Raw genomic sequence first — 27,411 nt, forward strand, 5'->3', positions numbered from 1 at the left:
TCAATAGATTTAGTTCTGTCTTGACTTTGAAGAGAGTAGTCGCTACCTGGTCTGAAAAAGTGTTTGTTGAGAACGTTCTAACATTGTTAACAACTTTTCCAATTCTGAAATCGTCTTTAATTGTGATTTATTCAGCCCAGATGCAAATGCAGTTGTATTGTTTTTAATAAAACCTTTAAAGGCGTCCCATAAAATCCAAGGATCATCGACTGAATTTTTGTTGATCATTATGAATTAATTCAACGAAGTTTCAAATTGTTGACAGAAAGTAGGATTTTGTAGTAAGGACACATTAAAGCGCCATCTTGTGGCTCTTTTAGCAGATTCTGACATTTGTATCTGGCAGTAATAAGTATGATGATCAGATAGGCTCACATGTCACATTTCTAGGAGTAGATAATAATACAAAATTGATTTGGTAGAATGTTTTGTACCTGTTTAAATAGAAAGTGTACTCTTTTGTTTTAGGGTTATGAGCTCACGAGGAAACAAGGTTATAATCAGACAGTAAACGTTGGAGAGCCTTGAATGCCTGCAGATTGTAGTTGGTCTTATTAGATTTGTTCCGCATGTCCAGAATGGAATTCATGTCTGTCCCAATAACCAGTTGGAATTCAGTTAATTCTAACAATATGCTGTTCAAGGAATTAAAAAAAACATAGGATCATATGAATTTGGAGCATACACATTAATAAAGGCAATTTACTTTCCATTATGGATACATTTGAGGAAAGTGATTCTGCCTTCTTGATCTTTGCCTTTACCAAGGATGGTGATTTTGAGTTTATGTATCATTATGGTTACACCTTTGGTTTTGTTTGGTGTCTTGCTAGAATATCAAGACAGCTGGAACTCTTGATAGGAATATTAATAAGGCCTTTCAAATTACATGAGAGAATAGCTAGTGTTGCCATTATTTTCTAAAATGTATTTTTTATTTCATTTTAGTGTTGATAAGCCCATTAATGTAAAACAAAAAGCAGGGCCCACAGGGAATCCCACCCATTGGTCGCTCCCTACCCGGAAGACCCTCCCTGTAAATCATTCCTCCTTCCCTGTCTGCCCTTCACTGCCCCCATCCCTCCTTCCCCGGTTCCTCCTGCCCTGCACTTTAATTACAGGGTTGTAGAATAACGCTGAGTGGTAGGTAGCCTTATATTTGAAATCTCTTAAGCAGCATATTTTTGGTCTTATGGTATTATTAAAAAAAGACATGAAAAAACATTTAAATATCTAATAAGACCTTTACAGTTAAGTTAGCAGAATTGACGAATTAGGGTGGGTAATGAAGAAAAAAGCACGAGAATGAAAACCAAAAGAAGATATGACAGATAGGCAAGCCTTAATGCCTAAACAGTCAGAAATAGAATAGCTGTAGGGTCCATATTAAGTCGGAAGTTTACATACACCTTAGCCAAATACATTTAAACTCTGTTTTTCACAATTCCTGACATGTAACCCTAGTAAAAAATTCCCTGTTTTTTACGTCAGTTACGATCACCACTTTATTTTAAGAATTTGAAATGTCAGAATAATGGTAGAGAGAATTATTTATTTCAGCTTTTATTATTTTCATCACATTCCCAGTGGGTCAGAAGTTTACATACACTCAATTAGTACTTGGTAGTATTGCATTTTGGGTAGCCTTCCATAAGCTTCCCACAATAAGTTGGGTGAATTTTGGCCCATTCCTCCTGACAGAGCTGGTGTAACTGAGTCAGGTTTGTAGGCCTCCTTGCTCGCACAAGCTTTGTCAGTTCTGCGCACAAATTTTCTATAGGCTTGAGGCCACTCCAATACCTTGACTTTGTTGTCCTTAAGACATTTTGCCACAACTTTGGAAGTATACTTGGGGTCATTGTTCATTTGGAAGACCCATTTGCGACCAAGCTTGAGATGTTGCTTCAATATATCCACATCATTTTTCTTCCTCATGATGCCATCTATTTTGTGAAGTGCACCAGTCCCTCCTGCAGCAAAGCACTCCCACAACATTATGCTGCCACCCCGTGCTTCATGGTTGGGATGGTGTTCTTTGGCCTGCAAGCCTCCCTCTTTTTCCTCCAAACATAACGATGGTCATTATGGCCAAACAGTTCTATTTTTGTTTCATCAGACCAGAGGACTTCTCCAAATAGTACCATCTTTTTCCCTATGTGCAGTTGCAAACTGTAGTCTGGCTTTTTATGGCGGTTTTGGAACAGTGGCTTCTTCCTTGCTGAGCGGCCTTTCAGGTTATGTTGATATAGGACTCGTTTTACTGTGGATATAGATACTTTTGTACCTGTTTCCTCCAGCATCTTCACAAGGTCCTTTGCTGTTGTTCTGGGATTGATTTGCACTTTTCACACCAAAGTACGTTCATCTCTAGGAGACAGAATGCGTCTCCTTCCTGAGCCGTATGATGGCTGCATTGTCCCATGGTGTTTATACTTGTGTACTATTGTTTGTACAGGTGATAGTGGTTCCTTCAGGCGTTTGGAAATGTCTCCCAAAGATGAACCAGACTTGTGGAGGTCTAAAAAAAATTCTGAGGTCTTGGCTGATTTATTTTGACTTTACCATGATGTCAAGCGAAGAGGCACTGAGTTTGAAGGTAGGCCATGAAATACATCCACAGGTACACCTTCAATTGACTCAAGTGATGTCAACTAGCCTATCAGAAACTTCTAAAGCCATGCCATTATTTTCTGGAATTTTCCAAGCTGTTTAAAGGCTTAGTGTATGTAAACTTCTGACCCACTGGAATTGTGATACAGTGAATTGTAAGTGAAATTATCTGTCTGTAAACAATTGTTGGAAGAATTACTTGTGTCATGCACAAAGTAGATGTTCTAACTGAATTGCCAAAACTATAGTTTGTTAACAAGAAGTTTGTAGAATGGTTGAAAAACAAGTTTTAATGACTTCAACCTAAGTGTATGTAAACTTCCGACTTCAACTGTATACCCAATACACACAAATCTAAGTAAAAGAATGATGAATTAAGAGTATATAAATATCTGGATGAGCAATGTCAGAGCAGCATAGACTAAGATAGAGTAGAATAGAATAGAATTCAGTATATACTGTACATATAAGATGAGTAATGCAAGATGTGCTCTAAGATAGAGTAGAATAGATTACAGTATATCAGGCATGACACAGGACTGATGGTAGCGCTCACCTTGTCTTCTCCGGACAAGCTTTTTTCCGGATGCCCCAAACAATCGGAAAGGGGATTCATCAGAGAAAATGACTTTACCCCAGTCCTCAGCAGTCCAATCCCTGTACTTTTTGCAGAATATCAGTCTGTCCCTGATGTTTTTCCTGGAGAGAAATGGCTTCTTTGCTGCACTTCTTGACAGTAGGCCATCCTCCAAAAGTCTTCGCCTCACAATGATTCCAAGCACCACCCTCCTTTTGAAGCTTCCAATCTGTTATTCGAACTCAATCAGCATGACAGAGTGATCTCCAGCCTTGTCCTCGTCAACACTCAAACCTGTGTTAACGAGAGAATCACTGACATGATGTCAGCTGGTCCTTTATTGGCAGGGCTGAAATGCAGTGGAAATGTTTTTGGGGGATTCAGTTCATTTGCATGGCAAAGAGAGACTTTGCAATTAATTGCAATTCATCTGATCACTCTTCATAACATTCTGGAGTATATGCAAAATTGCCACCATACAAACTGAGGCAGTAGATTTTATGAAAATATATATTTGTGTCATTCTCAAAACTTTTGGCCACGACTGTACATAACTATTGGTTATATTGTCAGGGTACATTAGAATGATTTAGCTAGCTAACAGTTACATACCATATGTAGTCGTTCACTGGTGGGAAGCTATATCGCGCCCCTCTTCCCTCAACTTTTTAATTACGCTGACAGACACATTGTTGCTTGTTGTGAATTCGGTGTCCTTCTGTATACTCCATGCCAAACTGTCCAGCATAGCTCCTCCTTTTGTTGTATTCCCAAACTCACAATGTATCCCTTTTTCTGCACACCAGTCAGTGAAGCAGGTAAGTGCCCACTTTGTTTGTTTCATTATGTTATTTTCGTTTTGGTTTCTCTCAAGTTAATCTAAATGCTTATTTTGTACATTGGCATGTCAAACTATTGTTGATGTAGTCATTTTATCGAGGTGAAAAGGCACAATGATTTAAAGGTGAAAAAGCTAACGTCATAGTCATAGTCATAGTCTCACATACACAAGGCCTAATGTTGTTTTAGTCAATCGGTAACCAGTATCCAAACTACCCGAAGTAACAATTAAGACATAGAGCTGGGTGATATGGAACAAAATCCATATGACAATAAATGTACTGGATTATGACAATAACGATAAATGTAATGATAAGTTTAAAACATGAATGTGCACCAGTTACTTTTGAATATTACCCTTAAAATGACTACCACTACTTTGAATGTTGTGGCTTCCATTGTCCCGTTTAATTTAAAACTTCACATTCTTCGAGTAAAGGCTACTTATAGTTATTATCAATAAATGGTCGGTTCGGTTGGTATTGATAATTTCCGGTTTATCGTACCAGCTCTATTGGGCCACATGGTTAGAAGTTTACAGCGATCATGGTGCGTCACAATTTCACTCACTGGGCAACAGAAACGAACAAATAAGAACATAAGGGAGGGGTAGGCCTATATGATAATAAGGCAATATACTGTAGGTAAGATTGTGACACTTACTGTAAATTGAATCATTATCATTGTTAGTAATTATGTAATGGAACATGATGCACTGTAACACTACAAGTGCATCATAACAGATCTTAGTACTTATGTCAGATGCTATAAAGTAACTATCAAATCAAATCAAAGTTTGTTGGTTGTGTACACAGTATAGCAGATGTTTTAGCGTGTGCAGTGAAATGCTTATCTTACTAGCTCCTAAAAATGCAGTAAAATGTCAAACAAAAAAAGTAAAACAAGTAATTAAAAAAACAAGGAATCAAGAGCGTCGGGACGTATCCAATTAACTAACCAAATAGCACTGTAAGAGTGATAAAAACGCACTCTATACGTATGTGCACTGGAATCATTTACACAAGATACACTAAGAATGATATGCACAGCAGTAGATATATTAGAGTGAGATATGTCAAGAATCCAGTATATAAATAAATAAACATGAGGGTAGGGTGAGGGTGTCATAAAAGCTTATAACACTTTCAAATAAACTGGACGGCCACTCAGACTGTAATGAGTTGATGCCAAAATAAAAATGTTGCTTTTTTAATAGAAACTCGAGGGTCAATTACAGTACAGTAGATATTAGCCAGATGCAAGTTTTTTATTCTGATCCTATGTGTCTAGACTGTGGCCATCACCATATCTCTGTTGTCATAGTGTGATCAGCTCTTTGGACCTTCATGAATCATGGGCATGATAACGTTACATTTACTTGCAATATCTGAGAACAGCATTTTAGATTTCACATACTGTAGGCCTACCCACATGAAATACCATACTGTACTGTGGTATAAATACTATAGTATTCACTGTAGTGTTTTTGTGGACTTTATTCACTAAGTCTGCAAAAACCCCACAGTGAATACTGTAGTATTTACTGTACTATGCTGTAGTATTTACAGTTAACTATACTATAAATACTGTAGTAAAATAAAACTGTTGTATATACTATAGTAATTAATTTAGTGTTTTGTGGATTGCAGTAAAATCTGTAGTCTCCTGTAGTATTTTTTGAAGTGTTTTTGCAGACTGTAATATACTGTAGTATTTACTGTAGTGTTTTTGCAGACTGTAATATACTGTAGTATTTACAGTTAACTATACTATAAATACTGTAGTAAAATAAAACTGTTGTATATACTATAGTAATTAATTTAGTGTTTTGTGGATTGCAGTAAAATCTGTAGTCTCCTGTAGTATTTATTGAAGTGTTTTTGCAGACTGTAATATACTGTAGTATTTACTGTAGTGTTTTTGTTTTATTATCTTTGACATAGAAGTGGAGGCATTCTCCTTGAGGAAACCTACTGGAGAAATAGTAAAAGAGCAATTGTTCCATAACCTACAGGTCAGTAGGACTGCTTCTCCTCTTTTCTATGCAATACAATATGGTCTATACTTGGCATGTAGGTTTCTCACTTATGGGTGCCACAAATTGGGATATGCAAATTAAATATTGTAATAAATAAGTGGTGTTTTTGAGGATTGTAGTGTTTTTGCAGACATTAATGTAATATTTACTACAGTTTACTACAGAATTTTTATAAAAAGTACTGTAGTATTCTATAGTAAACTGTAGTATTTTTTAAATATGGGTAATGTAGAGGAAACGTCGTGGATGGCTTAGTATGTGTTGACTGTGGGCTGTGTCAAAAGGTTATTGAGTGGCTCCTGTTCTATGTGTTCTTTCTATGTGTTATGTGTGTTTGCCAGGCTGGGCATCAGGGTAGTGGTTGAAGGACAGTGCTGCTGGAGTCTGGGCCAGAAAGTCTTGCACAATACTGTCAACAGTTGCCCATATGCACACTGACCAACCGAAAAGCCAGGGCTTTTATGTTGTGGGTCAATGGAACAATTTTGTTTGAAATCAATAAAATACTATTTAACAAAAAAAAAAATGACATGAAACTGCATCTGCATTCATTTGTACGGGTTTCAAACTTGTAAAAACAGAAAATAAATTAACACAACCCGGAACAAAGTAAGTGACATCCATGATGTTCTGGGGCAATTTGACCCACAATTTGACCTTGACCTTGATAACTCTTGAACTGTGTCCTAGAACCAAGCTGCTTTCTGCACAAGAATGATGCAACCATGCCGATTACAGGGCTGTACACTGAACATGAATATAAATGCAACATGCAATCATTTCAAAGATTTTACTGAGTTACAGTTCATGTAAGAAAATCAGTCAATTGAAATGAATAAATTAGACCCTAATCTATGGATTTCACGACTGGGAATACATATACATATATGCATCTGTTGGTCACAGATACCTTTAAAAAAGTTAGGTACGTAGATCAGAAAACCAGTCAGTATCTGGTGTGACCACCATTTGCCTCATGCAGCGCGACACATTTCCGCACATAGAGTTGATCAGATTGTTGATTGTGGCATGTTGTCCCACTCTTCAATGGCTGTGCAAAGTTGCTGGATATTGACAGGAACTGGAACATGCTGTTGTACACATTGATTCAGAGCATCCTAACATCCTCAATGGGCGACATGTCTGGTGAGTATGCAGGCCATGGAAGAACTGGGACATTTTCAGCTTCCAGGAATTGTGTACAGATCTGTGGGACATGGGGCCGTGCATTATCATGCTGAAACATGAGGTCATGGCGGAGGATGAATGGCACGGCAGTGGGCCTCAGGATCTTGTCAAAGTATCTCTGTGCATTTAAATTGCCATTGAAAAATGCAATTGTGTTCAGTGTCCGTAGCTTATGCCTGCCCATACCATAATCCCTACCGCCACCATGGGGCACGTATTGACATCAGCAAACCGCTTGTCCACACGACGCCATACACTCTGTCAACCATCTGCCCGGTACAGTTGAAACCGGGATTCATCCGTGAAGAGCACACATCTCCAGCATGCCAGTGACCATCAAAGGTGAGCATTTGCACACTGAAGTCGGTTACGATGCCAAACTGCAGTCAGATCAAGACCCTGGTGAGGATGACGAGCAGGCTGATGAGCTTCCCTGAAATGGTTTCTGACTGTTGCATTGTGTGACAAAACTACACATTTTAGAGTGGCCCTTTATTGTCCCCAGCACAAGGTGCACCTGTGGAATGATCATGCTGTTTAATCAGCTTCTTGATATGCCACACCTATCAGGTGGATGAATTATCTTGGCAAAGGAGAAATGCTCCCTAACAGGGATGCAAACAAATTTGTGCACATAATTGGAGAGAAATATGCCTTTTGTGGGTAAAATTTGTGGTTTCTTTTATTTCAGCTTATAAAACATGGGACCAACACTTTACATGTTGCGTCTTTATATTTTTGTTCGGTGTATAACTATGATCAGAAGCTGAGAAACACTGATCTGAAGTCAGTTTGACCTGCCACTTGACCTTGACCTCTTATGACCTCTTGAATGGTGTGTCCTATGGAGATTCTCAAGGTCTGTCCTCTCCTCGACTCCTCCATCCACTTCTCCTCCATGTCCTGGAAAACCAATAAGTGGTCACTTGGTCAAAGGGGAGTGTCAACTCTTTAGTAGGCGAAAAGAGAAGTGTCCTCCACTACTCAGTAGCCTCTCGCCGAGAATACTTGCGAGCAAAGTTCCCTCTAACAATGTGCAAATTTCAGGTCTGCTGAGTGCACAGTTGAATGTTGTGAAAATTCTTTATAACTTCTGGTGCGAGTTTACTCTGAACACAGAGGCTGTATTTGCTTTAAGATACAATTATAACTGTGGCCAAGTAGGCTACTGTGGCAATTTCATCATAATGTAGGCCTATCAGAGTGGCCTACCATAAAAACTATGGATAAAATGCATCCCATAACATTTTAACATGGAAATAGCTGTTCTAATATTCAGCCTACAGTAGCAGCCAATGTGTGGTGTTCAATGTAGACCTACATTTCATGAGAGTTTTGAAAAAAACATGTATGGATTGACATTAATCTGTTCATCCACTTGTCTTTCAGACAAGGAGGTGACTGAAAATGTTGTGTTGCTTGATGCAAGAAACCACTTTACAAAATTAAAAGCATTATTATTCCCATATCATTATTACGGAGAATCAGACAAATTATGCAACCCTCTGCCTATTGGCTACTTGGCTTATTCAAGCCTGTCTTATTCAAGCCTGTCTCAAAATACAACAAAGCTTTTTCTCTGACTTGCTTTTCAAAGATGGCTAGAAATGCACACTTTTTGTGCTTTTGTAGGAAACAACCACTGCCCTATTGCTGACTAGAAATGAGCTATAACTGGGCTAATAACTAAATTACTAAGCAAGAATATGAACAAATGTGTAAATGTGGCTACATGCAGCAAAACAAGTGCATCTACTTTGCGACCACTCATGCTGTAAACACCGTCCAGTTCAAAGTGAATGGCACAGATCCATATATGGCAATAGTCTATTTGCATATAGGGATACCGCAGCTATAATTGGTTATGGCGCACCGGTCTGTGTCGAGTACGGGTCAGAGTCATGCCTGTCAATGGAATAGAATCCTACTCCAATGCGCTCTGCATACAAGAACATTTCTTGCATAGTTTGTTTTGTTTTGGTATGTTGCATTGAAAGTGTCTAATATTGTGTTGATTCGATCACAATTCCCACAGTAGAGGGAAACTTTTACAGTGTTCACTAAAGGGGAAAACTAGAAAGTTGAGTGAAGTTCAATCTCGTGCTTCTCTGCGCGGGCTGATATTTATTCTGCATGGCAGTCCTGGGAGGTGCTTGCCTGAGCATGTGAGCAGCTTAGAGGGAACATTGCTCGAGAGTGTCCTTTCGGTGGCTAGCACAGAAGTGTTTTAAAATTCACCACACCCCCTTTGAATCAGCTGTTGTTTTTTCTATGGAGAATTGCATGCACACATTTATAAACGACATGCTATTATCCTTTTATCTATAAAATAAAATAGTTTTTAATCACTTTACACATTTATTTGGGGATTTCACCCCTGTAAACATAATTTGCCTGATGACATAAGAGTCGAGAAGGAGAGTCTAATTTCGTACAAGCCATTTGTTAACACGTTTCCTTTCCTAAGCTCGATTACCTTTCACCTTTTTAAACTAGCGAGGAGAGGACAGAGAAGAGGAGGCAACCAAAACCAATTGAGATTCTCCCCTACAATCAAGCCGCTTCCTGCACCCAAATGGTGCCTCCATGCTGAACACAGACATATATGTATTATTTCCCTTTGAGGTTCAGAGGTTGAGCAACACTTTTCCGAAGTTAAGCTAAAGATTAGTTTTTACAAATTATGATTCACAAAAATGTGCCCATAACATGTCTAGCATTTTCGAACATAAGGGAAGGGCTAAATCAAATTGAGCAACAGCTTGATGGAATCCCTCATTTTTTCTGAATATGTTGACATTACCTTTTCAATATAGTAGGAACAGTGAAAGGTTGTCTCTTACCAACATGTATCATCTCATGTCATTTTCTCTGTTCTTTAGGCCTACTGAAGGACCCACAATAAGATTGCTGCTTAGCATACCCACGAGAAGTATTTTGGGGGTGAGGTGCTGTGATTCTTTTGCCGATGGGGGGATGCAGAATTTTTTGGGGTGCCCGTGCTGACGACCTCTATATTGCTAATACGGGACCCAGTAACGGCCGAGTGCACAACTTTTGTGAAATGTTTTTAACAAAATATATTTGAGTGTTTACCAGCATTTGTCACAATAGCAGTTCATCTGATATTACTTGTGGAATATAAAAAATAATTGCTTGACACAGAAAGGGACAGGGCAACAACTCTTACTATTAAAACGATTGTATGCTACAAGACTGTTCTCAATTATACAACTACCTTTTTTTGCTACAGTAGAGATGATGAAAAAAATGTTTTTTGCCCATGCTACAGGCATGGCAGGCATATCAGTCAGCTAATTCTAGTAAAGACCCAGTGCACTACTTTTGTGACTTAAAAAAAAAATATATATATACTGTTTATATATTTGATTCTGATTTTTCAGGGGGTTGCTGCAGCACCCCAACTTCCCACGGCTATGCTGATTAGGCCTATATGTGTGAATCATAACTTGCCTAACAAATATTTTCAAGTGATTGGAAACAGTTGCCATCAGGCCTCTTGTTTCCCCAGGCCAATTGTTTGACACCTCTGCTCATGTCAATTATTCTACCTTTACAGGTAAGCAACTAGTCTCACGTGGCCATCCTTCCAAAGCCCTGCTCCAGTAAACAACTATGCCTGGGCTATACCATAGTGACCTGTTACGCGTGTTTGACTTTGACCTGTTCAGCTTCATGGCGCTAAAAGTTAGAAATCCATAAGAATTGCATAGCAGTGCAGGCTGTCAGATAAGATGGAAATGGTCAAAACACGACCGTTGATCGACGCCGACATCACGTCACTGCAGTACCTGATAAATACGTGGTTGAGAGTGCTTTCAGACCCCCGCAGGCTGACGTGAGAAAAATAATGTTTTCGAGTAGCGCAATTTGCATCCTCTTCGGTTCTTCTACAGGAGCGCTTCGGTTTGGACCCAATACACCTACCACCCTTTCTCACGTACTGACTTTGAACTGGCTCCTCCCATACGGGTTAAATGCCGCTCAGTTATTCAATTTAATGCAGTCATTATAGAGGAACTGTAGAGTTGATCAATTTTATTGTAGTACATTTTTCCAAGTATTGTAACCTGTTAATTCCCGGAGCCACAGTTATGAAGACAATACTTGCTGCCTACCCCGGTGTCCTAAAAGGTAAGAGATGCGCCCTAATGAAAAATGCACTGTTTGCATCCAGACTTCAAATATCATATCCCCCGAGCGTCTTTTAGAAATGCATCCCCTTCATGATATTCCAAATCCTATTGTGTTGACGTTTAATCCGTTTAATCTTCTACAAAGAAGCAGTTTGCAATACGTTCTGAAATGACGGAGGACTATGGCAGGCCAAACATAATCAGAAGTTTGTTGTGGATGCTATAGTTTCGTGTTAGCAATAGTTTTCATATTTCGTATTTCATACCTTCCATTTTCTAAATAGTGACTGACCCCCTTGTTTGTTAGACAACTCTGTATGATCAAATGGTCATGTAGGCTGCATCTATGTGCTTTCTATTGATACACTGTGTGTAGGGAAACCTTTTGCGATTAAGGAATTAAGTAACGATAGGCTCTTGTCTAGAAATTACCACACATCATTGTCATGTGAGCCATTTGTTCTGAAATACACAGATAGTCAACAGATAAGTGTGTGTACTCTATGTGTGAGTGTGTGATGAATAGTGTATCTGGGCACAGTGGTTTTCATACATGTTGCATGTATATTTTTGTGTGTTTACGGGTCTGATCTGTGAAGGCAGAGAAGTGAAAATAAAAATCTGTGAAGGCAGAGAAGTTTTCAGTAGAAAACATGAACATTGAAGATATAAATATCATGAATAGACCTGACAAGATCCCTTATTCTACATGCCAGACGTTGTGCCCTTCTGCTGCCCGATAGTGGGCAGATGTGAGGTCGGTGACTTACTCACTGTGTAGTACTCCTAGTTCACATCATGTCCCTGACCCTCTGAGGCTGATCCTACCCAGTAGCCCTGACTGAAAGCATAATTGAGTGTGGGCCAGAGTGCAACATGGCCAATGTTTGTTTTACAGCATGACAGTGTTATTTAGTCTTTCAAAATGGGATTATGTGGCTGTGTTGTCCTGTGGCATGGGGAGGATCTGTTGATCAGGCACTATGAGCTCGGGTAGATTTAGCACAGTCCCCTCAGTGGCTCTCTCTTATGCTGTGGACTGGTCTGTCACAGTCACTTCTACATCTAGCTGTCTGGACTGTGGCTCTGCTCTATCTCTATAGCGACTGTAGTGGCGGGGGGGAATTTGACGTGACATGCGGTGTTTATTGCTTGTGGTCTGTTTCAACACAGAGCTTTGTAAGGCATGAGCCTTTGTTCAGTGTCTCGAGTCTATAATCTAATTTCCCTTGTTCATGTGTGTTTCTGTGGTTGACAGACTGAAAGCCTGGGAAAAGGTTGATGACAGTTTCATTATTTTATCTCTTTAGTCTTCTTGCTGACTCCCTCGAGCCCGTCTGTGACTTAATCCATTGATGTGGTTCTCATGTACTGTACAGTATGACTCATTTATGACCCTGTCAATCTCCTTTAGGCACCGGCTGCAGCATCCTCTCCGCCCTGCAGGACCTACCCTCTGCTCCTTGGACTGCACTCCGATCCAAGATGGAGAAACACCTTCAGGTCATCTCAGTTCTGCAGTGGGTCATCAGCTTCCTCGCCATGGGTGAGTGTGCAATTGTCTCTTGTCCTGTGGCTCTAACTAGTAGTGGCTGAAGGATATAGTGACCTGTGACCTTACAAGGAGGTCAAGCCCGTAAGATGTCTCCCCCTCACGCTTTTTTACTACTAGAGATATTATTTGAGAATAGCTTTTTCACTGGTGGGCCATATACAGTGCCTTCATAATGTAGGCATGCCCTTTGATTTATTCCACATTTTGTTGTGTTACAGCCTGAATTCAAAATGTATTAAATATAACAATGCTCACCCATCTACACACAATACCCCATAAGGACAAAGTGCAAACATGTTTTTGAAATTTTGGCAAATTCATTGAAAATAAAATACAGAAATATCTAATTTACATACAGTAAGTATTCACACCCCTGAGTCAATACTTTGTAGAAGCAACTTTGGCAGCGATTACAGCTGTGAGTGTTTCTAAGTTTCTAAAGCCTTGTTCACACTGCAGGCCTTAATGCTCAAATCAGTTTTGTTTTTCAAATCCGTTTTGGACTACCAACTGTCCAAACAGCAAGTTACATGTGACCAAATTAGATTTATTTGTGTGTGTTCAGACAGCAGTCATTTGCTGACACAGCTATGCTAGTTGTCAAAGTAACAACGGGTGTGTTTGCAGGGGTGTAGGCTGATTGTTGGTGTTCCCTATCACAACAATGCCTGCCATGGTCATTTCCCAGTTGCCTTGAATGTTCAAAATCATAGTGTAAGAACACTTTTCTAAAGCCCAACTTTAAAAATGAATCCTAGCTAGGTAGCTGTTTTGGTTTCTAGCTCATTCAATAATGTTGTTTGTAAACAATTAACAAGCTAGTTGGCAACCACAAGTCCTTATCAAACTGTCAACAGAGTAGCTAGCTATCAAGCAAGAAGATATGCCGAATAACAGTCTAAAAACCGCTTAAGGGCAAATCAGATTTGAGCGTTCAGACACAAGTCACATGGCCAGGAATCAGATTTGTATCTGACCACCTATGAAGGTGGTTTGAAATGTAGTTTGGAATATCAGATTCCCTGTGCTTTTTGGCTGTTCAGACTGCAGGGAAAAGAACAGAATCGGATATGCAAATAAATAGGATTTAAGTCACTTCAAACTGCCAATGTGAACATGACTTAAGACCTTACCACACCTCGACGGTGCAACATCTTCCCATTTGTTTATTTGGCAACAACTTCAAGCACCTTCAAATTGGTTGTTGATCATTGCTAGACAACCAACTGTAACTCTGTTTTCTTGGTAAGCAACTCCAGTGTAGATTTATTTAACTAGCCAAGTCCGTAAAGAACAAATTCTTATTTACAATGACGGCCAAACCCGGATGACGCTGGGCGAATTGTGTGCCACCCTATGGGACTCCCAATCACGGCCGGATGTGATACAGCCTGGATTCGAACCAGGTATTGTAGTGACGCCTCTTGCACTGAGATGCAGTGCCTTAGACCGCTGCGGGAGCCTATTGGTTAGAGCGTTAGACTAGTAACTGAAAGGTTGCAAGATCGAATCCCCAAGCTGACAAAGTAAAAATCTATCGTTCTGCCGCTGAACAAGGCATCTAACACACTGTTCCTAGGCCGTCATTGAAAATAAGAATTTGTTCTTAACTGACTTGCCTAGTTAAATAAAGATGTAAAAAAATATATATATGGTAAATTCTGTTTTTGCTCTAGGATTTTGCCTGTGCTAAGCTCCATTCTGGATATTTTCTTTATCCTGAAAAACTCCCCAGTCCTTAACGATTACAAGCATACCCATAATATGATGCAGCCATCACTATGCTTGAAAATATGGAGAGTGGTACTCAGTACATTTTTGTATTGGATTTGTCCCAAACAACTTTTTGTCCTGAAAAGTGTTAAAATGCTTTGCTGCATTTTTTTTCCAGAATTACTTGGTGCCTTGTTGCAAGCAGGATGCTTGTTTTTGAATATTTAAATTCTGTACAGTCTAACTTTTCACTCGTCAATTGGGTTAGTATTGTGGAAGAACTACAATGTTGATCCATCTTCAATTTTCTATCACAACCAATAAACTCTTAACTTTATTACAGTCACCATTGGCTTCATGGTGAAATCACTGAGGGCTTTCCTTCCTCTACAGCAACTGATTTAGGAAGGATGCAGGTATCTTTGTTGTGACTGGGTGTATTGATACACCATCCAGTGTAATTAATAACTTCACCATGCTCAAAGGGATATTCAATCTCTGCTTTATTTTTACCCATCTACCAATAGGTACCCTTCTTATCGAGCCATTGGGAAACCTCCCTGGTCTTTGGTTGAATCTGTTTGAAATTCACTCATCGACTGAGGGACATTTACAGTTTTCTATGTGTGGGGAACTGAGATGAGGTAGTCATTCAAAAATCAAAAATCATGTTGAACACTATTGTTGCACACAGTCCATCCAACTTATTATGTGACATGTTAAGCAATTTTTTTTTATCCTGAATTGATTTAGGCTTGCCATTACAAAGGGGTTGAATACTTACTGAGTCAAGACATTTCAGCTTTTCATTTTGAATTAATATGTCAATTCAAGAAACAGAATTCCATTTTGACATTATTGGGTATTGTGTGTGTAGGCCAAATGAATTAATAATTTAAAAAAAAATGTAATCAATTTTAAATTTGGGCTGGAACACAATTTGGAAAAAGGGGTGATTTATTTTTTGAAGACACTATGTATAGTTTAAACTCAACTGTTTTTTTTGGCTTGAATTTATGCAGTAGTGGTGTGTGGGTAAAATCTAGTTTTCTGTGCAACTTGTGGTAAATCGGCTGCTTGTGGGAGGAGATATAGGAGGTGAAGTAGATGACGCATATTGCATGTAACACAGTTACGTGACCTACAGCATGGTTAAGCAAGCTAATGTTTCCGACATTTTCTGATTGGTGGTTGTGGTCATGCTTCCTATCACTCAGAAGTTATGTAGCAAGCCTGCCATGAATGTTTCTCAGTTGCTTTGATTGTTCACAATCACAGGGTAAGAACACTTTTAAAGCCTCAAAGGATAAGATCCAACTTTCAAAACGAGTCCTAGCTAGGTAGCTGTCTAGCTTTCTAGCACATTCACTAATTTGTTTGTAAACAATTAACAAGCTAGTTAGCTACCACATGTTCTTGTCAAACTGTCAATGGTAATTAGCAAGCAACAAGATATGCCAAATAACAGTCTAAAAACCACTTGAGGGCAAATAAATCAGATTTGACCATTCAGACAAGTCACACGGCCAATGATCAGATTTGTATCTGACTTCAAACCACCTACGAAGGTGGTTTGAAATGTAGCTTGAAATATCTGATTCCATGTGCTTTTTGGCTGTTCAGAATACAGGAGTAATAACAAATAAATATAAATTATACAAATAAATAGGATTTGAGTCACTTCAAACTGCCAATGTGAACACGACTTAAGAGCTTTTCACACCTGGATTGGTGCATCATTTGCCTATTATTTATTTCAAAATTCTTCAAGCTCTGTCAAATAAGATTCTTGCCATGGACTTTCAAGTAGATTTAAGTTAAAACTAACTCGGGTCTCTCAGGAACCTTCAATGTCTTCTTGATAAGCAACTCCAGTGTAGATTTGGCCTTCTGTTTTAGGTTATTGTCCTGCTGAAAGGTGAATTCATCTTCCAATGTCTGGTGGAAAGCAGACTGAACCAGGTTTAGCTTGTGCTTAGCTCCATTCCATTTATGTTTTATCCTGAAAAACTCCCCAGTCCTTACCGATTACAAGCACATCCATAACATGATGCAGCCACCACTATGATTGAAAATATGGAGAGTGGTACTCAGTAATGTGTTGCAATGGATTTGCCCCAAACATAACACTTTGTGTTCAGGACAAAAAGGTAATTGCTTTGCCACATTTTTTGCAGTATTACTTTAGGACCTTGTTGCAAACAGGATGCATGTTTTGGAATATTTGTATTCTGTACAGGCTTCCTTCTTTCCACTTTGTCAATTAGGTTAGTATTGTGGAGTAACTAAAATATTGTTAATCCATCCTCAGTTTTCTCCTATCACAGCCATTCAAGTCTGTAACTGTTTTAAAGTCACCATTGGCCTCATGGTGAAATCCCTGAACGGTTTCCTTTCTCTCCGGCAACTGAGTTAGGAAGGACGCCTGTATCTTTGTAGTGACTGTGTATTGATACACCATCTAAAGTGTAATTAATAACTTTCTCAACGGGATATTCAATGTCTGCTTTTTTTATTTCTACCAATCTACCAATATGTGCCCTTCTTTGCTAGGCTTTGGAAAACCTCCCTGGTCTTCGTTTTTGAACCTGTGTTTGAAATTCATTGCTTGACTGAGGGACTGTCACGCCCTGACCATAGTTTACTTTGTATTTTCTATGTTTTGATTGGTCAGGGTGTGATCTGAGTGGGCATTCTATGTTTCATGTCTTGTTTGTCTATTTCTATGTTCAGCCTGATATGGTTCTCAGTCAGAGGCAGGTGTTCGTCATTGTCTCTGATTGGGAACCATATTTAGGTAGCCTGGGGTTCACTGTGTGTTGGTGGGTGATTGTTCCTGTCTATGTGTTTTCACCAGATAGGCTGTTTAGGTTTTCGTTACGTTTATTGTTTTTGTAGTGTTTGTGTTTAGTGTGTTTTTTTTCATTAAACATGAATCGCAATCGACACGCTGCATTTTGGTCCGATCCTTGTTCTACCTCTTCATCAGAGGAGGAGATAGAAGAAAACCGTTACAGAATCACCCACCACCAACGGACCAAGCAGCGTGTCAACAGGCAGCAGCAGCAGCGTAAAGAGGAATGGACATGGGAGGACGTTTTGGATGGCAAGGGCTGTTACACTTGGGAGGAGATACTGGCTGGAAGAGATCGCCTCCCATGGGAACAGGTGGAGGCACTTAGGAGAGCAGAGGCAGCCGGAGAGAGGAGCCGGCGATATGAGGGAACACGGCTGGCAAGGAAGCCCGAGAGGCAGCCCCAAAAATTTCTTGGGGGGGGGCTAACAGGGAGTATGGCTACGCCAGGTAGGAGACCTGGGCAGACTCCCTGTGCTTACCGGGGGGCTAGAGAGACCGGACAGGCACCGTGTTATGCAGTGGTGCGCACGGTGTCTCCAGTGCGGGTGCATAGCCCGGTGCGGTATATTCCAGCTCCGCGTGTCGGCCGGGCTAGATTGAGCGTCGAGCCTAATGCCATGAAGCCGGCTCTACGCAGCTGGTCCCCAGTGCGTCTCCTTGGGCCGGTTTACATGGCACCAGCCTTGCGCTCGGTTTCTCCGGTTCGCCTGCATAGTCCAGTGCGGGCTATTCCACCTCGCCGCACTGGCAGGGCGACCGTGAGCATTCAACCAGGTAAGGTTGGGCAGGCTCGGTGCTCAAGAGCTCCAGTGCGCCTGCACGGTCCGGTTTTTCCAGTACCACCTCCACACCCCAGCCCTCCGGTAGCAGCTCCCCGCACCAGGCTTCCTGTGCGTGTCCTCGGCCCAGTACCACCAGTGCCAGCACCACGCATCAGGCCTACAGTGCGCCTCGCCTGTTTAGCGCTGTCGGAGCCTTCCTCCTCTCCAGCGCTGTCGGAGTCTCTCACCTGTTCAGCGCTGCCAGAGCCTTCCTCCTCTTCAGCGCTGTTGGAGTCTCCCGCCGGTTTAGCGCTGTCAGAGCTTTCCGCCTCTACAGCGTTGCCGGAGTCTCCCGCCTGTTCAGAACTGCCAGTTAGCATAGAGCTGCCAGTTAGCATAGAGCTGCCAGTTAGCATAGAGCTGCCAGTTAGCATAGAGCTGCCAGTCTGCAAGGAGCTGCCAGTTAGCATAGAGCTGCCAGTCTGCAAGGAGCTGCCAGTCTGCAAGGAGCTGCCAGTCTGCAAGGAGCTGCCAGTCTGCAAGGAGCCGCCAGAGCTGCCTGTCTGCAGGATGCCGCCAAAGCTGCCAGTCTGCAAGGAGCCGCCAGAGCTGCCAGTCTGCAAGGAGCCGCCAGAGCTGCCAGTCTGCATGGAGCAGCCAGGGCCGCCAGTCAGCATGGAGCAGCCAGGGCCGCCAGTCAGCATGGAGCAGCCAGGGCCGCCAGTCAGCATGGAGCAGCCAGGGCCGCCAGTCAGCATGGAGCAGCCAGTCAGCATGGAGCAGCCAGTCAGCATGGAGCAGCCAGTCAGCATGGAGCAGCCAGAGCTGCCAGTCAGCATGGAGCAGCCAGTCAGCATGGAGCAGCCAGAGCAGCCAGGGCCGCCAGTCAGCATGGAGCAGCCAGAGCTGCCAGTCAGCATGGAGCAGCCAGAGCAGCCAGTCTGTGTCGACCAGTCTCTTCTAGATCTGCCAGTCGTCCAGATTCTTCCAGATCTGCCCGTCGTCCAGACTCTTCCAGATCTGCCAGTCGTCCAGACTCTTCCAGATCTGCCAGTCGTCCAGACTCTTCCAGATCTGCCAGTCGTCCAGACTCTTCCAGATCTGCCAGTCGTCCAGACTCTTCCAGATCTGCCAGTCGTCCAGACTCTTCCAGATCTGCCAGTCGTCCAGACTCTTCCAGATCTGCCAGTCGACCAGACTCTCCCAGATCTGCCAGTCGACCAGACTCTCCCAGATCTGCCAGTCGTCCAGATTCTCCCAGATCTGCCAGTCGTCCAGATTCTCCCAGATCTGCCAGTCGTCCAGATTCTCCCAGAACCGCCAGCCAGCCAGGATCTGCCGGATCCAACCACCTGCCTGAGCTTCTTCTCAGTGCTGAGCTTCTTCTCAGTGCTGAGCTTCTTCTCAGTGCTGAGCTTCTTCTCAGTGCTGAGCTTCCTCTCAGGGCTGAGCTATCCATCTGTCCCGAGTTACCTCTGTCCCGAGCTGTCCCTCTGTCCCATGTTATCATTGTGGTGGGTAACCTATTTAGGGACGTTTAGGAGGGGGATTAAAACTGTCATGGAGTGGGGTCCACGTCCAGCGCCAGAGCCGCCACCGCGGACAGATGCCCACCCAGACCCTCCCCTATAGGTTCAGGTTTTGCGGCCGGAGTCCGCACCTTGGGGGGGGGGGTACTGTCACGCCCTGACCATAGTTTACTTTGTATTTTCTATGTTTTGATTGGTCAGGGTGTGATCTGAGTGGGCATTCTATGTTTCATGTCTTGTTTGTCTATTTCTATGTTCAGCCTGATATGGTTCTCAGTCAGAGGCAGGTGTTCGTCATTGTCTCTGATTGGGAACCATATTTAGGTAGCCTGGGGTTCACTGTGTGTTGGTGGGTGATTGTTCCTGTCTATGTGTTTTCACCAGATAGGCTGTTTAGGTTTTCGTTACGTTTATTGTTTTTGTAGTGTTTGTGTTTAGTGTGTTTTTTTTCATTAAACATGAATCGCAATCGACACGCTGCATTTTGGTCCGATCCTTGTTCTACCTCTTCATCAGAGGAGGAGATAGAAGAAAACCGTTACAGGGACCTTACAGATAATTGTATGTGTGGGGTAAAGAGATGAGGTAGTACTAAAAAAATAATTGTAAACACTATAATTGCACATAGAGTGTGTCCATGCAACTTATTATGTGACATGTTAAGCATATTTTTACTTCTGAATTTATTTAGGCTTGCCATAACAAAGGGGTTTAATACTTATTGACTGAAGACATTTCAGCATTTCATTTGTAATTCATTTGTTAATATTACTAAAAACATAATTCCACTTTGACATCATGGGGTATTATGTGTAGGCCAGTGACAAAAAATCTAAATGTAATCCATTTCAAATTCAGGCTTTAACACCACAAAATGTGAAAAAAGTTCATGGTTATGAATACTTTCTGAAGGCACTTAAATGTAATGTCGGGCCTCATGGAAACCGCAACTTTGTCAGTAAACTTTCCAAATGTTGACAAAACAAAATATACTAGACAAGGTGGGAACTTTTTGTGTCAGGAAAATTAATTATGTGAGAAATGACGGTGGAAACACCTTTATGCGCAAATATTGATATAATAAAGTGGTATGCCTGATCACTGACAACGATGAGACAGCATGTAGGGAGGAGTTAAGAAACTTGGCCGTGTGGTGCCCTGGATAACAACCTCTCCCTCAACGTGATCAAGACAAAGGAGTTTTTGTCGACCAGGGAAGAGGCAGAACAACAGATTGTTACTTTGTAAGCTCATGGATTCGATCCAGCAACGTTTTGGTTACTTGCCAACGCTCTAACCACTAGGCTACCTGCCGCCCCAAGATGATTGTGGACTACAAGAAAAGGAGGACCGAGCACACCCCCATTCTCAACGACGGGGCTGCAGTGGAACAGGTTGAGAGCTTCAAGTTCCTTGGTGTCCACATCACCAACAAACTATCATGGTCCAAACACACTAAGACAGTCGTGAAGAGGGGACAACAAAGCCTATTCCCCCTCAGGAGACTGAAAATATTTGGCATGGGTCCTCAGATCCTCAAAAGGTTCTATAGCTGCACCATCAAGAGCATCCTGACTGGTTGCATCACTGCCTGGTATGGCAACTGCTTGGCTTCCGACCGCAAGACACTACAGAGGGTAGTGCGTACCGCCCAGTACATCACTGGAGCCAAGCTTCCTGCCATCCAGGACCTCTATACCAGGGGGTGTCAGAGAATTGTCAGACTTCAGCCACTCTAGTCATAGACTGTTCTCTGTGCTACCGCACGGCAAGCGGTACTAAAGCGCCAAGTCTAGGTCCAAAATGCTTCTTATTAACAGCTTCTACCCCCAACGCCATAAGACTGTTGCTACTCTGTTTATTAATAATGCATAGTAACAACTCTACCTACATGTACATATTACCTCGACTAACCTGTGCCCCTGCACATTGAATCTGTACCAGTACCCCCTTTATATAGCCTCGCTAATGTTATTTTACTGCTGCTCTTTAATGATTTACTTTTCTATTTTTTTACTTAACACTTATTTTTCTTAGAAGTGCATTGTTGGTTAAGGGCTTGTAAGTAAGCATTTCACTGTAAGGTGTTGTAACCTGTTGTATTCAGTGCATGTGACAAATCAAATTTGATTGGATTTGGAATAACCATCATATCGAAGTAATCTTGGAGTTACACGATGACATGGTGTGTGCTCCTCCCACTACGACTCGGGAAACCATTTAGTTTATTAGGCTACAAAGGTCAAAGCTAGAAGTCCAGCTTTTGTCAAATTAACGGTGAAACTAGATTTGTTTTGTGCATTTTAGCCAACCGTAGCCCTTTTCCTAACTTTAACCTAATTCTTCTAAACTGCTACGTTAATTATCCTAACCAGGTGCGTAAATTATCCTAGCATGCTACAAAAATAAAATCTGATGTTAATTTGACAAAAGCTGCATCCCTTCTAGCCATAACCGGCTACAGATGAAATAAGTTATGATGAACTTCACAGGGTGGTGGTCGAAGTGCATGGTATGAGCTTGATGCTCCTTTCCAATAAATATTCTTATTCTGGTGACATGATGGTCGATGCTTGACTGACGTTCGACAAATACAAATATTCTCCCTCTTATCCATAATAATCTCATCATGTAGACTAACCTACCCGTAGAACCTATCCACACTTTATCTGTGAGCTGTTGGCTAGAGAGCATGTACCAAGACCTTTCTAGGCCTAATTAACTACCTAACTTATCCGTAGAGTAGAAAATGCAATGGAAACACATTGAATATCACATTTGTATTTGGTACATGAAATCCTAAGAGAAAAAGTCAATTTTGTGTGTACTACGTCATCACCCACTGAATTGTACCTGCAACAAGTCAGTTTGAAACACCGGTGGTAGGAAAATGCGCATATTTTCTTTTTGCAGAGTTTAGAATATTAACGACGGTACTTAAATGTTACTCAGAAATGATTTGATGTTGAGATAAAAATAGTTAAATTGTATCTTTAATGAAGTGTGGTACAGTGCAGGTGCTGAATGCCTGTTCCTCTGCTCTCTCCCCTATCATTTCCTACCCCATAGGTGCCGCTGGCACTGTGCTCTTAATCTACATGTTCTGCACAGACCTCTGGGTGATCGCTGCCATGTACACTGCCTGGCTTATCTTCGACTGGAACACCCCCAAACAAGGCAAGTACCGCAGCCCTGGGATTTGAACTTGCAACATTTTGGTTACTGGCTTAACCTCAAGGCTATCGTTGCCCTATTGTAATTAAACGTAGTGCCCTAAATAGGAAATGGCTGTAATTTCAGACGCAGTGTTTTGTGTCTGTGACCATAGGGCGCTGTGCTGGGAAATTGGGTAATTGTCACCCAGGTAGTGTTGATGTAAATGATTCAGTATGTGTGTTACATTATTCAGGATGTGGGTTATAGTCTGACTGGAGATCTTTACCTCTGCCTTCTCAGGTGGCAGGAGGTCCTCTTGGGTGAGGAACTGGACCATGTGGACTTACTTCAGAGACTACTTCCCCATCAGGGTGAGTGGAAAGGAATAGGCTTAACATTTAAAGGGTCTCTCTGGGTCTGCGTGTGTGCGTGCAATGTGTGTTGGGGTGTGAAGCCAGATAATGATAGAATGCATGTATATGTTGTTTTCAGCAGCACTGCCGGTACAGATGATACAATTTGCTTTTTCTGGTCAGATACAAAGTTAAAGATCATTAATATTGTTATTGATTATGGTGTATCTCAGTAACAGTATCCTATAAGCGCAGGCATGAAGATGGTGTTATCTGTGACTGTATCCAGTATCAGCTGGAGGTTCCATGTTGTTCTTTGTCCCTTGTGATAATGCTTTAAAGGAGTTTACTTCGGTTGGAAGGATAGACTTTGCTCCACATGATAGGAGAAAGCTCTTTGATTATTTTGTTTTCCATTATTATTGTTGGGAGACACACACACTGAGGAGAGAGAGGATGTGCATACGCTGCTTTATAGGACATCAGCCTTGACAGAAATCACAGTGGGAGAAGTTAAGGTTAAGCAATGAGAAATGCAGCTGATTTGACTATTAGTTTGTTCAAGTGGAAATGAAATGGGATTCTCACAAAACTGGCACTTGACAAAAAAACGGAGTACAAAATAAACATTTTCCACCATAATTCCTCTTGGATTAGAATCTGTATTTATCTATTTCATAATTATTGTTATGTTTATTGATGAGATATTATGCATTTTACCACAATTTCCACAACTACCAACACAAACATTCTCATTACCACAACAACTTTCGAAAAAAAAAGTACTGAACAAATACATTGCTAATATGTTTTGACATTGCTCACCTGAAGAAAAGGCTTGAGTTAAATAACACGGAAAACAAATATATTTACATTTTATTATAAAAAAACTTTTCAGAATCTATTTTTTTGTCATAATTACTTGGATATACATGTTGTTTTTATGTACACACATTTGTATTAAGAACAAAAGGCACACAATCAGATTAAGCCAAAATTACTAAAGTCTAAATTGTATTTTTCCTAATATTTCCTAAATATTAGTGCATTACGGTAATGATAATCAGGTTTTGGAGATAATGCATTTTTCAGTCATGAGTTTTGCCATTGAAAAACTGTACTGAGATTTAGTAACCTAACACATCATCAAACTGTGTCAATTGTTAATCCCAGATGATTTGCATAATACAAATCATTGATCTTAATGCAATTGACTAAAATACCCCTTCTTTCAGCATAAGTACTGTAATTACGTGCATGTATTTTCAAAAGTGGACTTAAGCATAAAGTGACATTTTTTGAAAAAGTAATTTCTCCAAGGTAATATTAGTGTATTTGGACCAGTGTTGTGGGTAGCACGTTTACGGAGAACACCTCTGATCTTTGCCATTGATCGCTTCTGTGATAGTAAAGCCCATAGAGGGCTTCACCATCTAGTGGAAAGTGTGCCCTCTAGATATTCATTTCTGTGCCATCAGCACTAGCGGCTGGAGAGAAATATTTTGACTGAAAAGAAAGGACATCTGTACAGAGGTTGTGTTTATATTAGGCTGTGCAACATAATGTACATTTCATAGGATGACACGTACTGTATAGGTTAAAGGGATTTTCTATTCATATTTTTAATTTGTCTAACTTTCCCAGGGACCTTCTGACAGCTATCGGACCCTCAGAAAATAATTTCCCCGATCCAAATTATCCATGCATGCAGCTATAGAAATGCGATTTATGCTCCCCATCAAATTTGTGATTTTAAATTTTTTTAAATACTTTATTTTTATTTTTACAATACTTAACATCCACAAACATCCACAACATCACCCCTGCCCAGGTGGGTCTGGGCGCTGTGTCACTCTCTGCCACATGGTGTGATTTGGATAGGTATAATATCCTAATATTAAATTTTTTCATTTTAAACATTAGAAACGTGTATGACTAAATAACCAACAGTTTTATTGTTTTACAGGCTGCCTTCCTCCAGCGAGAGAGCAGTACTAACCTGTCCAATGTGATAATGCTATCATTTCAGACAATAGAAAAGTTATATTTGCATCAAAAAGCTTTGTCGAATCCTAATTTTGTATGATTATTCATATAGATTATACATTATCATAACGCATTGTATAGAGACAGCATTCAATCGCATGATCAGTGCCCTGGCACATATAGCTGCCGTGTTGTGGATTATCAATTTGGACAAGCCAAAGGAGGAGAAATGTAAATATTGATTTTGATGGTTGACATTACAGGAAGGTAGGTCGATATTTTCTTGTCTTGTTAAGAGATTCAAACAGCAGTTCTTGTACAGCCAACATTTCACATAAAGGTTGTCTTGTGTCGTGGAGGGGCATGGCCCCGGTGGACTCTCCAATAGTCTTTTGCGCAAATGTAGGCATGCTCCAAAATTCAGACATAAATACATCAATGAATACATCAGCCTTACATTAGGAAATAAAAGATGAGCTTGTGACCAAGGTCTTTCTGTTCCGGTTGAAATATTGAATTAATTATTGAATTAGTTAGATTACATATTAGTAGCCTATCTTTGGTAGAGAGCGCGTGGCTCTCTCCCTCCGACAGTTGAGATTTTTTAATGAAAGTAATGAAAAGTAATAAACGCGTTAATTTCCACGCAAAGTAATATTGTAACGTGTTACATGTAATGCGGTGAAGGCTGGTGGGAGGAGCTATAGGAGGACGGGCTCATTGTAATGGCTGGAATGGAATAATTGGAATGGAGTCAAACTTGGTTTCCATATTTTTGATTCCATTCCAGCCATTACAATGATCCCATCCTCCTATAGCTCCTCCCACCAGCCGCCACTGATTTTATTTGTTTTTCCCAATTTGACCTTTTTAGTCATTTCGGTAATGAGAAGGTCAAGTGTCTTAAAGGGGATGTTTGAGAATAAGATCCTCATTCTGAAGGCATATAAGTGAATACATTAAATGAACTTGTGCTCACCTAAGGACTACTCCTCTAGATTATGTATCATGGGTGAATATTTTTTTTTTAAATGATTGGAGTTCTTACAGTAACTGGAAATAGTGTTACGTAATGAGAAATGTCCACAGACATTGTGTTTTTAGGTATTAAATATTATAGTTTAATGGAAACTTCAACTAGTATAACTACATCAACATTTTGTTTTATTCAAATAAGTTAGGTTTTTCTATAAAAAAAATATACAATGACCTGAGATATCCAGATTCATATCAGTAATAACAATTGGGGTGAAAATGTATAAAATTCTGATGGAAAATGTATTTAAAATAAGACACTGTGCCATAAACTAGGCAGAATGATTGTTGCAGAAGCATCATGGTTTTCTAACTCAATATGCTACTGCCATAATTAAAACTGATTTCATGAGAATCATAATACCCCCCAATGGTGACAATAATTATTGGTATTTAATATACCCCATATCGTCTCTTTTAGATCACAAATAGGGGCGGCAGGTAGCCTAGTGGTAAGAGCGTTGGGCCAGTCACCGAAAGGTTGCTGGATTGAATCCCCGAGCTGACAAGGTAAAAATCTGTCGTTCTACCCCTGAGCAAGGCAATTAACCCACTGTTCCCCGGGCGCCGAAGATGTGGTTAAAACCTCTACAGGATTGGTGGGTCCCCCGCGGGACGGTTGAACTAACGTAGGATAATGTGATTAGCATGAGGTTGTAAGTACCAAGAACATTTCCCAGGACATACAGTGGGGCAAAAAATTATTTAGTCAGCCACCAATTGTGCAAGTTCTCCCACTTAAAAAGATGAGAGGCCTGTCATTTTCATCATAGGTACACTTCAACTATGACAGACAAAATGAGAAAAAAAATCCAGAAAATAACATTGTAAGATTTTTTATTAATTTATTTGCAAATTATGGTGGAAAATAAGTATTTGGTCACCTACAAACAAGGAATATTTCTGGCTCTCACAGACCTGGCTCTCACAGACCTTCTTTAAGAAGCTCCTCTGTCCTCCACTAGTTACCTGTATTAATGGCACCTGTTTGAACTTGTTATCAGTATAAAAGACACCTGTCCACAACCTCAAACAGTCACACTCCAAACTCCACTA

The 27,411-nt window shown here is 40.8% G+C and overlaps 1 protein-coding gene across 4 annotated transcripts in view; it reads left to right on the forward strand.

Moving 5' to 3' along the window:
* The first annotated feature begins 3,918 nt into the window (after positions 1-3,918).
* LOC110533663 (diacylglycerol O-acyltransferase 2) overlaps positions 3,919-27,411 on the forward strand; it is a 35,202-nt gene continuing 11,709 nt past the window's right edge. The window contains exons 1-5 of one of the 4 annotated variants that reach the window (XM_021618094.2): positions 3,952-4,005; positions 5,971-6,041; positions 12,825-12,956; positions 22,895-23,002; positions 23,282-23,352. In XM_021618094.2, coding sequence (XP_021473769.2) covers positions 12,896-12,956; positions 22,895-23,002; positions 23,282-23,352 — 240 coding nt within the window. In that variant the 5' untranslated portion in view covers positions 3,952-4,005; positions 5,971-6,041; positions 12,825-12,895. Of the gene's footprint in view, positions 4,006-5,970; positions 6,042-11,056; positions 11,409-12,318; positions 12,688-12,824; positions 12,957-22,894; positions 23,003-23,281; positions 23,353-27,411 lie in introns of those variants that run through there. The other 3 variants (XM_021618093.2, XM_021618092.2, XM_021618095.2) reach the window with 3 other exon arrangements.

The sequence above is a fragment of the Oncorhynchus mykiss genome, chromosome 10 (assembly GCF_013265735.2).
Source record: "Oncorhynchus mykiss isolate Arlee chromosome 10, USDA_OmykA_1.1, whole genome shotgun sequence".
NCBI lineage: Eukaryota > Metazoa > Chordata > Actinopteri > Salmoniformes > Salmonidae > Oncorhynchus > Oncorhynchus mykiss.